A 16282-nucleotide genomic window follows, 5' to 3' on the forward strand; every position below is an offset into this window, starting at 1 on the left:
TGTACCAAAATATGTCTATTTTACCCTCACACTTGATTAAGAGTTTGGTTTCATACAGAATTCTAAATTGAGAATCACTGATCTTCAGAATTTAAAGGTAATTCTTCATTATTTTCTTGCTTTCAGTGTTAGTATGAGAAATTAGAAACTTATTCTGATTCCTAGTCATCTCTTTGTACCCATTTGTTTCTATCAAGGGTTGTGTCCAATTTTCTGAAGTTTCATGAATTCCAAGGTATGGTTGTGTCTCATCCTTTGTTCTGGACACTTCGTGAATTCTTTCACAACGTGCTAAAATATGCACTTCTCTTAAATTATTTCACTGATGACTTCCTGGTTATATTTGTTCTGTTCTCTTTTGGTGAACCCTGTTATTAGATATTGATTCCCTAAGCCTGTCCTCTACTTTTCTCATATTTTCTATCCCTTCGTATTTTTACTCTGCTCTTCTGGAAAATCCATGGACTTTTTATTCTGACGTTTGTGAGAGGTTTTTTAAATATTATTTTTCTTTTAATTTTTAAGGGCTCTTTCTTAGTCCTTAAAACGATCTCTCTTATTTTTATAGCACCCTAAGAATTAGATAGTTTCTGAAACAGGTTTTAGGCTGATCCTTATTTTGATACCCAATCCTTTACTCCCCATTTCCATAGGTATTTAGTGACCTTAATTAATGAACTTTTGGGGAATGATTAAACATTGGCTCTCTTTTGTCTGTATATCAGTTATCATTCATTCATCTTCATTCATCTTTTAAAATTTGCTGATAATTCTGTGTTTATTTTCAGTTATTATTTATTTCTAGCAAATGCTATTTGTTATTTGTATATACAGTTTCAGTACACAGTTTCCCTTAACATTGACTCACATTTTAAAAGGAGAATAAATTGGCACACACACACACACACACACACACACACAAAGATGAGTGATTATATAGATGGTGTGGCTACTGTAAAACAAATATTAAATAGGCTAATTGTGGTCAATGAAATAGAGAAAATTGAAAGTATGGTATAGTACATATTTTTTCTTCTCCTTTTTTCTGTAATTAAAAAACAAATATTCCTCATGTTGAAAATTTGACATTTTCTCACTTTTCTGCTATAGTTTATACATTTTTAAATGTCATTTATATTTTCATTGCACATTTTTTCTTGTACTTGATGTGCAGCTCTTTGCAACAAAACTAGATGCTGCTAAAACAAAGCCAGCTGTGTTTATTTCACTTTGAAAAGTTCCAATAATAATTTGTAATGAGATTAGTGTAGCTATTTATGGCATGAAATACTTGCCAAAGTATGTGTGATAAGGCAAAAGAAGATGAAATAGAATTGCAAATTAATAACTACCTTAGATTTCAACCCAATATGGGGAATTGTTACACATTTGGTTACTTACTGTGGGGCAAGCAGGTGATAAATGGATTCCTGGCTGATGTCGTTTATATCACACACAGGACTCATCTGCTTCACATGGTTATCAAAACTTAATCCTACTAGGTGGGATTAGGCCAGGTGAACTTTATGACACTGAATGCATGGAGTGTCATTATCTTACAACGCATCCTCTATCACTTCTACCATATTGCTTGTCTGTCTGATGTAGATATTGGAACATCGTTTCTCATCACTTGGGCAACTGTGCACAGTGTAAGTGTGAAGACAAAAGTGCCTGGGAAATTTCTCATTTTTGAGAAAGACATTTTAAGTCTTGTATCTATGATGATTTTAAAGGAAACAGTAACCATTTATAATTGTGATTATTGTCATTTGAAACATGAAGGTGAGAAAATAGAACTTTGATGCCGAAGAGTGATGGAAAAGAAGTAATGATAACATTTGGACACAACTAAAGGACCTGGGTTGGGTTTGGTGACAGATATAGATAAGGGAGAAAGGAGGGCAGCTGAGAGGTGCAAATACAACCTTTAATTCATTTGGGCTTTGGGCACTTTTTAAAGTTAAAAATAGATGTGTTTATATATGTAACTGTATTTGTGTGTATATAAAACAATAGACCATGTTAGTGAACTATTTTATTAAAGTTGGATTTTCTTTCATTGAATTATCTGATTATATTTATATTTTTATAGTATTGTTAGTGATTTATAGCACACTAAATAAATTAATTTTGGCAATAATCAAAGAAAAATTTCAGAAGAAATTCTAATCATAATCATATATATATATATAAATTCTCTCTAATCCAGTTAGTATCTTCCACATTCCTGACTAATTATTTAACTTACTTATTTAACTTCCACATTCCTTAGTTAATTATTTACTTATTTTACTTAAGTGTGTAAAATGTATTCCTGAAAAATCTATGCTTTAGATATATGTAAGAAAATGCTGTCCTTCATGTTTAAGATTCTGTTACTGAAATGCCATCAGTTAGAAAAGATTCTTAGTTATTTTTTTTCTGTATCCATACTTATTTACATTTTTTAATTCATCTCACTTATTTCTTTTGAAAACCAATAATCAGTCTTTTTTCCCCTCTTCCATCTCTGATGCTCTTTTTCTCTCTCTGTCATTCTTTTCTTACCTTCCTTCATCCGTTTCTAAATGTGTAGGAAATACAAGATAAAGTATATTAAGGCAATTGTTCACTCCCTTGCAAACTTTTGATGTTTCCTGACTTTTAAAAATGTTGCCTTTTAGTTAGTGTTAGTTAGTTAGTTAGTTAGTCTCTGTTATGCTATTATAATATTCTCAGAATGTGAATAAAAGGCCTCATTTATTCAACCATTGTGAAATTAAGGGATGAGAAGTTCAATGTAATATAAAAGCACATTACAGAAAATATGAAAACTCTATCATTTCTCAGACTACAATTATGCATTGTGAGAACATGGTAGGTCCTGGGGGAGACACAGTGGCCACAGAAAAGTTTATCATAAACTGATAAATAAAGAAACAAGATAACTCCAGAGAGTGATAAGTGCTAAGATGAAAATCAACTTGGGACATGGAATAGTGAGTGGTGTGTGTATATTGTGTGCCTACGTGTGTGCATGTATATGCAGGTGTGCATGTACACTTGACAATTGAGGTTCTGTGGTTTCTCATTTTTCAAGTGAAGGGTTGAATTAGATGGTCTCTATGGGTGCTTCAGACCTTTTCTAATGATACAGCTTTTCTAATTTTGTTCAACATTTTTGTACTCCTTCTACTTTTCAAATTATATGGCATATTGATTACCCATATGAGTACTTTAAAAAACAGAAATATAATTCAAACACAGTGGCACATGCTTGGGAGGGTGGGCAAGAGGATCACAAGTTTAAAGCCAGCCTCACCAACTTAGTGAGACCGTAAGCAACTTAGCAAAGCCTATTTCAAAATTTAAAAATAAAATAAAAAGGGGTTGTGGGATGTGGCTCTGTGGTTAAGGGCCTGTGGGTTCAATCCCTAGTAACCCCCACCCCTCAAAAAATAGAAGTATGAAAAATCCATTTGTTGGGATTTGAAAACAGTGTATAAGAAATATACTGTTTGCATAAAGAGGCTTTTAGAAATCCCTGCCTTCTGGGTGAAGGATCAATGGCAGTGGGCTGGACAGTAGCTTGACCAAACTTATAGGACTTTTCCTCCTGTGACTTGCCTGTTCAGTGCAATGGCTCTGCTCTCATCTCAGAAGCACCCAAAGAAAAAGTCAGGCATGAGTGCTCACTTTTGTGAAGTTCCTGAAGATCTGTTGGCAAAGAATTTCAAACAGAAGGTCACTGTGTGATAGCAATGTTTAGGGATAGCGATGGTAATAATAATAATTAGAGAACTGTTATATTTATTATCAATCTCTTTTGGAAACTGTGATGGCACCTCTGAAACACTGTAAATGCAACATCTCAATCTGAAGAGAGAGGACAGTATTTTCTTTTGACCATACTTTGCCAAGACATCTGTTTAGATTTTTAAATAATGAGCCTATTTTCCTTGCTGATCACAGATATACTATAAGGAAAATGCATATTTCTTGGTTGTCATGGAAAACCACATTGTGTTTGTAAAACTGATATTTATCTTTGTTATAGAGGCAAATCAAACTTATTGGACATGGGCTCTTTGATGATCAAACCAATTCAGCGTGTGATGAAATATCCCCTGTTACTGTGCGAACTCCGGAATTCTACCCCTCCTTCTCACCCAGATTACAGAGCACTGGAGGATGCCTTTGCCGCTGTGAAGGACATTAATGTGAACATCAATGAATTTAAGAGAAGGAAAGATTTAGGTAGGAAGAATATGATCGATTGGGTGTTTTACATGACTGCTCTGTTTATATTCTGAAAATCACATTGTCTGAGTGGTTACAGCAGTTGCAGTGAACAAGATCATTCGAAATCTAGACTCAGAGATTTGGGAAGAGAATATGTGGTTCCTACTGGGTTCAGAAGATCATGCACCACTACCAACAAAAACCCCACCCCAACCCCCCAAAAATCATACAGCTCTGCTCAACTACTCAGCCTCATTGATCACTGCAGTCTTGGTGGTATATTGTGAACTTAAGATACCCCAAACATACGGTCTTATCAGTGAAGGTCTGTGTGGTGACATGACCAGGTACTATAGCCATGGGGAGGTAGTGTCAGAATTGGTTGAAATAGGAACAGATCTGCATGAAGAAACCCATCTAGTTCTTTCATCTGGTCCTGCCACACAAAGAATGGAGATTTGGGGACAATAATTGCTCTTTTGATAGAAGCAAGTATATGTCTGACTGGAATCAATAAATGATTGCTAGCCATTTTTAAGCTAAGATATAAAATTAAAGTCTGATATAAAATGTAAATTTCAAAACAGGAGATATTTCATGGTCCCTGTATATTCCAGAAGTAGCAGTGATTTGGATAGACCTGGGTCCTTCCCCAATGTGATTTCTTTCCATAAAGTTTTTCACTGACTTTTTAATTCTAATATGAAATCTCAATCTGACATTAAAGCAATGACAGTACTTTAGATTTCAATGACCCAACCAGTTTATTTGTTTTAAGTGATTTAATTTTCTGGTAATATATTTATATTAATAAATTAAAATCATAAAGAAACACATAAAATATAAGTGAAAATTCAGAGTAAAAGGCACCAAAAGTGAATAAAAAGTTAGCACTCAAGGATTACTGACTAGAATTTGTGGTTTTTAATTTTTAATTTTTTTTTAGTTGTCAATGGATCTTTATTTTACTTAGTTATATGTGGTGCTGAGAATTGAACCCAGGGCCTCACACATGCTAGGCAAGTACTCTACCACTGAGCCACACTTCCAGCCCTGTGATTTTTAATGTCAAATCAAAAGTAAAAATTATAATGCAAAAAAGGTTAATAATAAAAATAAATTCACAGACAGACCAAGTAATATTATAATCCTTGGCTTCACTAATCATTAGGAAATGAAAATTAAAATCACAGTGAAACACCACTCCAATCCAACAGATTGACCAAAAAAAAACCATTTTTTTTTTACAGATAATGTTATGTGCTGAGTGTTGCATTTCAATTTGCAGCTGAGAACATAAATGAGAATCACCACCTTAGAGAAAAAGTTGACAGTATCTACTATAGTTGTAGATGTACACACCAGAGACCCAGAAAATAAATTTCTAGGAATTTTTCCTAGAGAAATTCTTGTCCATGGGCTCAAATATGTACTAGTTATAACCCTGTTCATAAAATCATTTAAAAGTTTATGTAATTATTCAGAGTAATGGAGAAACTGTGTATTTTCTACTATGAAAAGATCATAAGAATTAATGAAATAAAACTATGTATAATTGCATTAATCTCAACAACACAATCTTGAGTTTAAAAAAAGTAACTTAGCAATTGAGAGAAGAATATGTTCAATATGTTACCATTTTTATAAATAATACCATATATGGTATCAATTCCACACATAAGGCAGTAAAAGAATACAAAATAGATACCAAAATAATTCTTATCCATTATTTAGGCTAACAATTCCCTTTAAAGATCAAAGATGGGGATCAGGCCTCAATTGTTAGGTAATTTTTTTAAAAATTAAAAAGATTGTAAATGATTAAATATTAATAATTGACATAGCTGGGAGGTTAAAAAAACTGTTATGTTACTTTTTATATGTTTCTGTTTGCTTAAACTACTTCAAAGTCTTAAAGAGTAAAAGTTTCCCACTCCTGTGATTCCACTTTGTAAAGCAAATATTTTATTACATTTTCTTCAGATTCTCTCTTTTCTTCTTTCTTTGCTCTCAGCAGCATGAATGGTACTACAGTTTGCTTTTTGTTTCTGGAAACTTCGTATCATTCTTCCAGTTTATATGCCTTTCTTGTTGGCTCCATACTATCCCAATTTTGAATGTACTATCATTTGTTAAACTCCTGCTCTGTGAATAAGCATTTAGATTTTGTTTCCAATATCTCATTGATGGGGAAAACAAGATGCAACAAATAGAACAAAATTTCATATGTTCGATTATGGAAAGCAGATTTATCTGCATGAACTTTCTGGTCAGAGACTACAAATATTTTCATTTTTGTTAGATGCTACCATACTCTTTTCTACAAAAACTGCATTGGTTTAATCCTCATCAGCAGTGGATACAATTTTCCATCTTCCTACACCCTTACCAACATGGATGTTAGGAATATTAACATTTTGAACAACATGAGAATTGAAAATGATTTGAAAGGTAAATAAGTAAAGCTCAGAGGTTATTCAACTTGCACCAAATCTCGCAGGGAGGGAAGAGTCCCTTCAGCTTCTGAGACTGCCTTATGATGAATGCAGTTGTCATCATTTAGGGCCAGAGTCTCCATCCTGGAGGTCTCAGATAATAGACATGTTATCCGAGAAGAGAGCTAAAGGTTTTTCTCTAGGATTGGGGATTTATTGAATGTGGGAGATAAATTCATCTTGGACCTTGAGGAGTCATGTCCTTGAATGGGCTGTTTTTGAAGGTCAGGAGAGTGGGGTGCCTGGGACAAACTGGGCAGGAGTGTATGGCGTCTGCAGAAGAGAATCAAAACCTATATAGATTTCTATCTTGAATATAAATATGGACTTTGAAAACTCTGAGTGAAACGTGTGCTGCACATGTTCGGATATGTCATCGCATCCTTTTTTTTTTCTTTCAGTTCTAAAATACAAGAAGAATGATGAGGATGAATCTCTTAAAGACAAATTATCCAAACTAAATATTCATTCAATTAGCAAGAAATCAAAACGAGTGACAAATCATCTAAAGATTCTGACCAGAGGAGAATCACAGGTAATTTTTCTTTTTGGACCACCTACATTTCCCCAGGGAACATGAACACTGACATTTTTGTGGGGTTTTTGTTTTCTTGCTACCGGGGTTATATCGAGAATGTGGAGAATCAAAGTCAATTACCTTATGCTCTTCCTTTTTTTCCTCTCCTGGGGGAAAACGGGGTTTGGAGTATGGCTGGGGTGGTTTTGACACTACCTTAGCTGTGATGCTTCCACTGCGGAGGCAAAGGAGAAAGAAGGACGTGATGACATGGGGCACAGGGATGCCTCAGGAGTCCTGACACTCACTATCAACCAGCACATAAGCTCCCTCAAGGCAATCTCCTCCTTCCATCTCTACTTTATTTCTGCTTTTAAAAATCTCGCTTTCCTTTAGGATTCCCTTGATGTTCATTTTATCTTTATTTCATCTATTTAAAAAAAAAGAAGGGTTTAGATGCATGAGTTAGTGCGATGTTTTCTTACCCCTTATCATCTGTCTCCCCACTCCCCAGGTGCATGTTGTATTCGTGGATAACTGTTCTTTGTCAGCTGTTTAGCCTGGCTGGAACCACTTTCATCTCAACTCCTAATAAATAATGGATGGATTAGCAAAGCCTCTTACACTTTAATGTGCTTAAGAAGAATTACCCGAGGAGCTTGCTGAAAGGCAGATTCTAGGCTTTCACCTGCTTCAAGGGTGCAACCTAGAAATCTGAATTTTTATGAATTTTCCAGGTGTTTTGAAGCTAATTGCCTTGAAGTTAGTGATCAATGGAACACACTTTGAGAATCACAAGATAGAAGGCTCATTGTGGCACCACTGTATTACCATGCAGTGGACTTTAGTTGAAATTAGGAAGCACAGTTCTTGGCACACTATATTTGACCTTATTTTTTTTCCTTCTCATTTGCTTTTTTTCATTACTTAATATTTTAACATCTGTAAGATTGTTTTGTTTGAACTAGAAGTAACTTTATGGTGGTTAGCATTGGACTCGGATGGATCTATCTCACTATTTAGTTGCTGTGGTCTTTTTTCCTTCTTTCATTAAGTCTTTGTAGTAGAAGTGGCTTCATCCTTCAAGTGTCTAATAAATCTGCTGTCTAGCTTGCAGTCTTGAAACGATTCATATTTGCAGGAGACAGCATAGGGCAGAAGTTAAGAGCAAGGTCTTTGAAGTTATCTAAATCTTTGTTTGAACTTAATAAATTAAGTTCTCTGCCACTTAATAAATATTTGTCTTTGGGCACATGGCTTAAATTTAATGGAATATCTGTAAATTAGGGATTACACTAGTACTTGACACATGGAAAGGTTGTGACTGTTAAATGAATTGATTCATATATAAAGAATTCACCTAACACAGTGTGTAAACAGTATATACTGGCTGTCAAGATTAGCATAATTATCAGCATTATTGCTTTATATTGTTGTCTTAAATTATTATTTGCCTTTGTTCAACTATCTTACTTCCCACGAGGGTGGTAAACTCCTTTATATATGCTGTATTAATCGTGGTTTTTTTTTTTTTACTTTCTGTATTTTATAATGTTTTGACATAAAATACCTTGCTGGTATTTAGGAGAGACCGCCCCTTTCAGGGCTAGGCAATTCTTTGAGAGCAAATAGATGGGCAAACAACTCTCACTTTCAGATCACCCCATCCCATGGTTCCATTCACATCCTCACCTAAGTCTCACACACTGAACCAGTACTTCTCCTGCCCTAACTTATTCTACAGCTAGATGCAAAGTAAAGAGAGATCAGTCCTATAACCCTTAGCCCATGGGAATTATTCAAACCAACCAATCCCATTTAGTTTGTCCTGCTTTGTACTTCCCAAGAAAACCCCAATAAAGACTCTGGCCTAGACTCTCTCTCTTCACTCTTGTCTTCTGCCACTTGACTAAAACCTGGTATTTCCCCTGTGACCCTGTATGGCATGTGATGACCTGATCTCTGAGACCTATTTCCAAGCCTTGTTCTCATTTTCTTTGGTGACTGCATTGACTTTACCATATGATAGCCAACATGCAATACCATAGTTAACATGTACATTTTTTAGAATACATGGTTTGTATTCACTTCTTTTATCCTTCTAGGGGTTCACCTGGTTGATTGTATATGGGAGGCCCCTCCTTTTGATATGGGAAGTTTGGGACATTAATGGTGTATGGTAACAGATAAAGGAAAGGACAGTTAGAATGTTTCAAATAAGACAACAATAATAAAATCAAATTGGGAATTTATTTAAGAAGACATTATTGTGCCCTATAGGCATATATACATTTGGTATAAACATTTCTTTCCCACTCTTTGGGATTTTATTTCTGACTCAAGTCAATTCTATTGAGAAACAATAGGGGAAGTTCTAATTTGGGGCAAGCTTTTAAAATATTCTTTAGCATATTTATCATCAGCTTCTTATATTTTTCAATTGTGAACTAAAAGTGAATTGTAGTTAAAGTCGCCTGAAGGGATATTAATTAGATTTTCCTCCTTAATCTTTTTAGAGGATGTCCTGTCAGCAATGAAGCATTTCACTGTTAATCAGAAAATCAGCTGCATAGGCTGGACTGGAGAAGAGATAAATCTCAAATCAATCAATTTTGCACTTGTCAGCAGCTCAGGTGAAATATTGGTAGAGTTAGGGTTTAAAGCTATTACCCAAGAGGAAGATTCTATTCAATTCATCATACATGTATTGAACTCTCATGTACCATGCACTGTATAAGAGATTGGGAATACAAAGATGAACAGGTGTAGGTTCTGAATTCAGACTGCTTGGGTGTGAATATTGATCTTACCTATAAACAGGGGTAAGTTTCTCTAACCCCTTATGTTAGGATAAAGGCTGTGCATCTGTCGCAGAGAGATTCCAAAACATAGTAGCTGAAGTCAGGTAGCCCTTTATTTCTTTCTGTAATCAGAGTCTTGAGATGTGAGCAGACAAGCTCTGCTTAATAAAATCCTTCAGGAATCCAGTTTATCCAATTCAGCACAGTGCTTTTCCTAAACACATTGTCTCATCTGTCTGGTTGAGGCTAGGTCATTGCCATGTCTTCATTCAAGTCCCAAGGACAATGTTGCAAGGCTAAGACTTAGAAATGAAACACTCAATCATCCAAACAGTTACATGGGTTGAGCTAGCTGCAAGGAAATCTTGGAACTGTCTCGAGTAGGTCAGCCCTGTGTCCTATTTAAATGAGAGGTGTGGGTTCTATCAGTAAAAGGACAATGGAGAATGTCAACAGACTCTGCCACCTTCTGAAGCTGCTGTTTATCTCTAAACTGGTATTTATCATAATAGCTAACCCACAGTATGGTATAAATATTAAAATGAGAAGGAGGAAGAAAGGCATAGAGAAATTCATCAGAAGAGAGAATTGTGTAACTAATTAATTAGGATTACTAGAGCACACAGGAGGGAGAAATTAATTTTCTACAGTGGAAAGAAGAGCAATGGAAGGACAACTCATGGAAGTAGTCACATATGAGCTAGTTCTTAAAAATAAACAGAATGTTTTATAAGGGAGAAAAAGGACAGCAACATATTCCAGCAAAACAGCACAAGAAAGGATTGGTTATGGGAAAGTAGAATTGGGCAATATTTCTCATAGTGTGACCCTTAAACCTCTCTCTTTAGAGTCATCTGGTTCCAGCCAAGATATACAAAATAAAATATCTGGCAATGTGACCTTGAAAACTGACTTTAAGACTACCTGGCCCAGCATATTGTTATGCACACCAAACTGAGTTGGATCTTGTGTGAATGGCAAAGGACCCTATTACCTATTTGTTCAAAAGTTTGCTAGATCAACAATATTAAGAGGTTTAAAAATAAAATGCTACGATTTCTATTTATACAGCTCTAAGGTCAACGATCTGAAATCAAGAAACATATGAACCAAAACAGCTACAATTATTATCTAGTGCCTAATTGAGCAAGAGTCACCCTGTTCTATGGAACATTTGCATGTTCACATGACTTTCACCAGTCCAGAGACTGGTTCTGATCTTGTCTTATAGCCATTTTAATTGCTAAGAAGTAGCAATGAGGGCTGGGGATGTATCTCAGTGGCAAAGCCTCACATGGGTGGGGCACTGGGTTTGATCCTCAGCACCACATAAAAAAATAAATAAAGATATTGTGTCCATATACAACTAAAAAAAATTTTTTTTAAAAACACTCACCTAAAAAAAAAGAAATAGCAATGAGCAGGGGTTCAAAAAACAAACACCAGAAGCATATAAAAAAACATACTTTTCTGAATGCTAATAGATATTACATGTAGGGTGACAAAAATTAACTGAATGTGACCACCATCATCACTATGAAAATTTATTATCACAGAGAAACTGAGATTATATATCATCTTTCAAATTAAAAGTGATAATTATCACAGTTCTTTAACCATGGACTGAGGTTTACTTTCTAAATAAACTGGTGTGAGTCTTCTGAGCAAAACAATACATTTTAGTCCATAGATCAAATTTAGCTATTTTATAAACCCACAAAGTAATATAATTAAAAACTGCAGGGAAAATTCTTAAAATTTTACAACTGACATAGTTGAAGCTGTGTGAAAATCAACAAAGCTGAATCACGTGGTTTTGCGACACTGGTGGCACATCAGATGTGCAGTGTGCCCATCCGGGAAGTACTGCATTACAATAGTGGGCTATCACAGAAGGTTTCAATATAAACAAGAACTTTTGTGTACTGTGCTGGACCAATATGATCTATCTTGTTTTTTCTTTTTCAAGGATCAGATTCTTTTGAATTATGAAAATAAATAATTTCGTTTATATTTTAGGTGAAAGATAATACCTTTAACAGAGAAGAAAAGCTGTTTAGAGCTTTAGAAAAGACTGTGAGGCACTGTGTAAAAAATATTTCAATCTGTCTCCAACACATACAGGTAGGTGAGATACAAGTTGTGGATGTTCCTTCCAGAATGCACTAATTACCGTGGTTTCTATGAGGAGTGTGACTGTTCATTCATTTGTATGATGACACTTACTATATCAAATTGGGAAGACTGCAGAGTGCTCTGAGGGAGGCCAGGACAAAGGTCTGGGTTCTGCTCTTTGACCCCCTATTTGCTCCATTCTCCCCTCAACCCAAATTGCCCTGTTAGGGGTCTTGCTCAGATGATTGCCCCATGGACCACAAGCATTTTTTTTTTTTTTACAATAAAGATGACATCATTAACTCAAAATTGTGCATTGGGCAGAAAGTTTACTTTATTTGTCTGATTTTACTAATCTCTCTTCCTAATACCTAAAGGAAGTATAAAAATCAATATAAAAGAGAATAAGTTGAACTACAAAATAAAATGCAGTTACAATAATCAAAAGCTCTCACACAATTATACCAGAAAACAAAAACATCTCTGAAAATTTCTAGTCCTCTAGGAGGTTGTGCTGACCCTCTTGAGAATCACTGACTTCAACAAACTCATGATTATTCTCAGTAGCAAAGCCAGTCAGGAGATTCTCCTAATGGATCTTATCGAGGACACGGTGTCCTAAGCAGCATCTTGACAGTGGTTATGACTATGAGACATAGGAAATTAGTGGAGTTCCATGTAAATAAGTTAATAAATGGCTCCCTTCCTTTTCCAGAAACGTATTCTCTTGCTTATCTGTTTTTGAAGTAGATGCTTGCACACCGAGATGAAGTATTACACCAGCTGAGGGTTAAGGTGACCAGCACACTGATTTGGAGACAGGGTTCCATGTTCTGTCCTAAGAGCACCATTCTGTTTTTATTTATTGTCTGAGGCAAATCCTGATTTTACAATTAGGTTTGCTAATCTCTTTCTTAAGCACTGCCTTCTGTGAAAAGGAAACCAAAACAGTTATAACAGCTAGAGGGCAGAGGGGACTGTCCTTTGTGTATCTTTACATATCCTTTGAGGAGTAAATGTCTCTTGGGAACATTTACTGGAAAATCCTGTATTTTAACTGATTGATTCAACAAAAAAAGTGAGAAATCTTCTCTTAAAGAGAGCATTAAATTCACTAAGGAAAAGTGATGATTATATCAAGAGCAGTGATTTTTTAAAATAAGCAATCTGTGAATCAAATGCTAAAGAATGGCCAATAAGAACTTCTATGAATCAACAAGGGCATTATACAAAATATTATGAAAAAGTGATGGGGGGAGAAGGAGGGAGAGAGATTAAGTAATCTGATTGTACAAAATATTCACAAAAGTTTAATAGTTTTCCTCGTTTTTAAAAAAAATTAATTTTTTTAGTTGTAGTTGAACACAATAACTTTATCTTTCATTTATTTATTTACTTGTTTGTTTGTTTGTTTGTTTATTATGTGGTGCTGAGGATCAAACCCAGCACCTTTCACATGATAGGTGAGCTCTCTACCGCTGAGCCACAACTCCAGTCCCCCTTTTTATCCCCTTTTGATCTCTCAGAAGAAATAATGGTGACATTTGCATTGGATACACATTTATTTGTAATAACTTCAGAACTTACCTTGTTGTTCGGTTTCAGGATGCCATGCCTATTGCTCTCCAGAGTGTGAGGGAACTCCGGGAAATTTCGTACAACAAAGATGAGGAGGAGGTGGGCTATTCAGAGACTCTGAGTAATGCTCCAAATCCCTGTCATGACTTTGTAAGTTATTTATATTCATAGAAAATACAAGTTAAATAGTGGCGTTAAAAAGAAATGCTGTTTTTTATTTCTTTTTTTCCAGAGTGAGAAATAAAATATGCACTAAAGCAAATACTAATGTTAAAATTAGAAGATTTTAATAGGGATTTTTAAAAAATTAAATATTTCTAAAGTGGATTAGTTGAGGATTTTACTATAATTGAAATTTAAGACAACTCTGGACTATGTTCCTAGCAGTAGTTAGTGCCTGTGTAGCTTTTAGAATCAATATTTAGTTGGAGTTTGCATATATTATATCAAGGATTTATTAAGTTGGAAAGCTATGATTTTCTTAACGTATCTTTAGAAATGGCTTATGTCCTTACAGAGGGAGCACAGGTATTTTCTGAGGATGTGATTCTTACTAACACGATACACACTTGGCAGCAAAGCTTTCTTTCCGTTAAGAGTCATGTGTAATTTTCTTCTTTTCCATGTTCAAATATTTCTTTTCTAAGAGTTCTATAAAATATGGGCTGGGAATCATAAAAATATGCTTGAGTCAATAAAATATTTGGGTGGTAAGCTAGTCTGGGTAATACAAATTTTAATTAATGTCTTGAGTTTCTATGGTTATTATTATGTCATAGTATATTTCAAGTATTCTATAGAAGGTATAATAGATTCCACCATATTGAAGGTGAATTTTTTGCATTGGTGTAATTTGCACTTTGGTTCATATAAGTCTTCAGAGAAGCTCTTGTATGGGACAATGTTTAGCATTCCTAGCTCACCAGCCTCAAAATATCAATAACATCCCCCTATGTCAAGTCACAGGGAGAATCAATGAATAGCTCCACATATTTCCAAACCCTAGGAAGTGATAAACTCCTCACCCCACTAGAAAACCACATAAAAGCATCTTGCATTTCTGGCATTAGGAAATGAAAAGTCAGGATTACATCAGCAAATATACATGATACATATACATGATACATGATAAATATACATGATCCATAGATAAGTTGCTCATGGGTGGGTGGGTGGATGGATGGGTGAGTAGAAGGATGGATGAGTGGATGACAGAAGTTTTTAAATCAGAGGTTTAATGGGAAAAGCATGGGTAGTTTTCTATGTATTTTCTGGGTTTAATTACAGAGAGCACATTTTAGAAAAGCCTTAAGGGTTTGCTCTTTAGGTTAGTTCAAATCCATTAAGTCAATAAATATTTATTGAGCACTATCTGAGAGCATGGTAGTTTCTTCCTTAGCAAGTCTGCTCCAAAATTCAAGAGAAAGACGAAAAAAGCTATCTTACCTACCTTGCATTACAATGACTAATTAGGCTAAGTTAAAATAAATAATCAGAAAGCTCAAAAAAGTAACATTTATGAATAATATATAGGACATTTTAAAAATGAAATACTAAGAACTCAAAAATCTAAAGGCAGATAAATTTTTTGTATACTAATTTTGTAATTATATTACCTGTAGAATCTGGTCATTTAACAAACATAGTAATTTATACCAGACATAGTAAACAGATTCTTTACTTAGTCAAGAGACTCATTAAACAGTATGTATGCAGTTGTATATTGATTATTTTATAAAGTAGACATCAAATCTAATGTGTTGGCTCTTGCTAGTGCCAATAAGAGATTGGTTCCCCTCTCTTTTAGATTTCCCATGAGTTCAGATAAAGTTATCAGGGGGCTTTTAAATTAATTAATACAGATTGCTGCTCAGATGTGGATTCCCTGGGACCTCTTCGAGGTTACAGAAGAAAACCTGCTACCAAATTTTTCTAATGTAGTCCTGTAACCCAAGTATATAGGGTAAAGTAGGGATTTTTTTATATTTGACCAAAATAATTGATATAAGCAACTTAGAGGAAGAGGTATTTTGGCTCAAGGTTTTAGAAGTTTCAGTCCATGATTGTCCAGCTTCACTATTCTGGATCTGGGATGAGGCAGAACCTGATAGCAGAAGAGCATGGCAGAAGAAAACTGCCTAGCTCATACAGCCAGTGAGAGAGGGTGGGGGGGGGACTGGAGCAAGATTGTCCCCAAGGTACACTCCCAGTAACCTCCTTCCTCCAGCTGTGCTCTGCCTACCTATAGTTTACATCACTTCCCAGTAATCCACTCAGGTATCAATGGGTTAATCCACTGATGTGGTCAGAATCCTCATGATGCAATCACTTCTCAAAAGCCCCACCTCTATACCCTCCTGCACTGGGGACCAAATTTTCAACACAATGAATTTGAGGGACATTTCAGATCCAAACTATAACATAGGGCAATCAGCAAACATAAGATATTAGTGTGTTTCAGAATAGAGTAATAGAAGAAGTTAAATCTAGGGTGCTTCAATGCCAACACAGGATTGGGAATGAACTCAAAGATTATTTTTTATGATTCAGAG

At 35.1% G+C, this 16282-nt stretch overlaps 1 protein-coding gene across 1 annotated transcript in view; it reads left to right on the plus strand.

Moving 5' to 3' along the window:
* The window catches only part of Arhgef38 (Rho guanine nucleotide exchange factor 38), a 128268-nt gene that overhangs the window by 93267 nt on the left and 18719 nt on the right, over positions 1-16282 (plus strand). Inside the window, exons 6-9 of the mRNA XM_026404658.2 lie at positions 4040-4239; positions 7121-7254; positions 12057-12161; positions 13758-13880. Coding sequence (XP_026260443.2) covers positions 4040-4239; positions 7121-7254; positions 12057-12161; positions 13758-13880 — 562 coding nt within the window. The remainder of the gene's footprint in view (positions 1-4039; positions 4240-7120; positions 7255-12056; positions 12162-13757; positions 13881-16282) is intronic.

The sequence above is a fragment of the Urocitellus parryii genome, chromosome 10, assembly GCF_045843805.1.
Source record: "Urocitellus parryii isolate mUroPar1 chromosome 10, mUroPar1.hap1, whole genome shotgun sequence".
Lineage (NCBI taxonomy): Eukaryota > Metazoa > Chordata > Mammalia > Rodentia > Sciuridae > Urocitellus > Urocitellus parryii.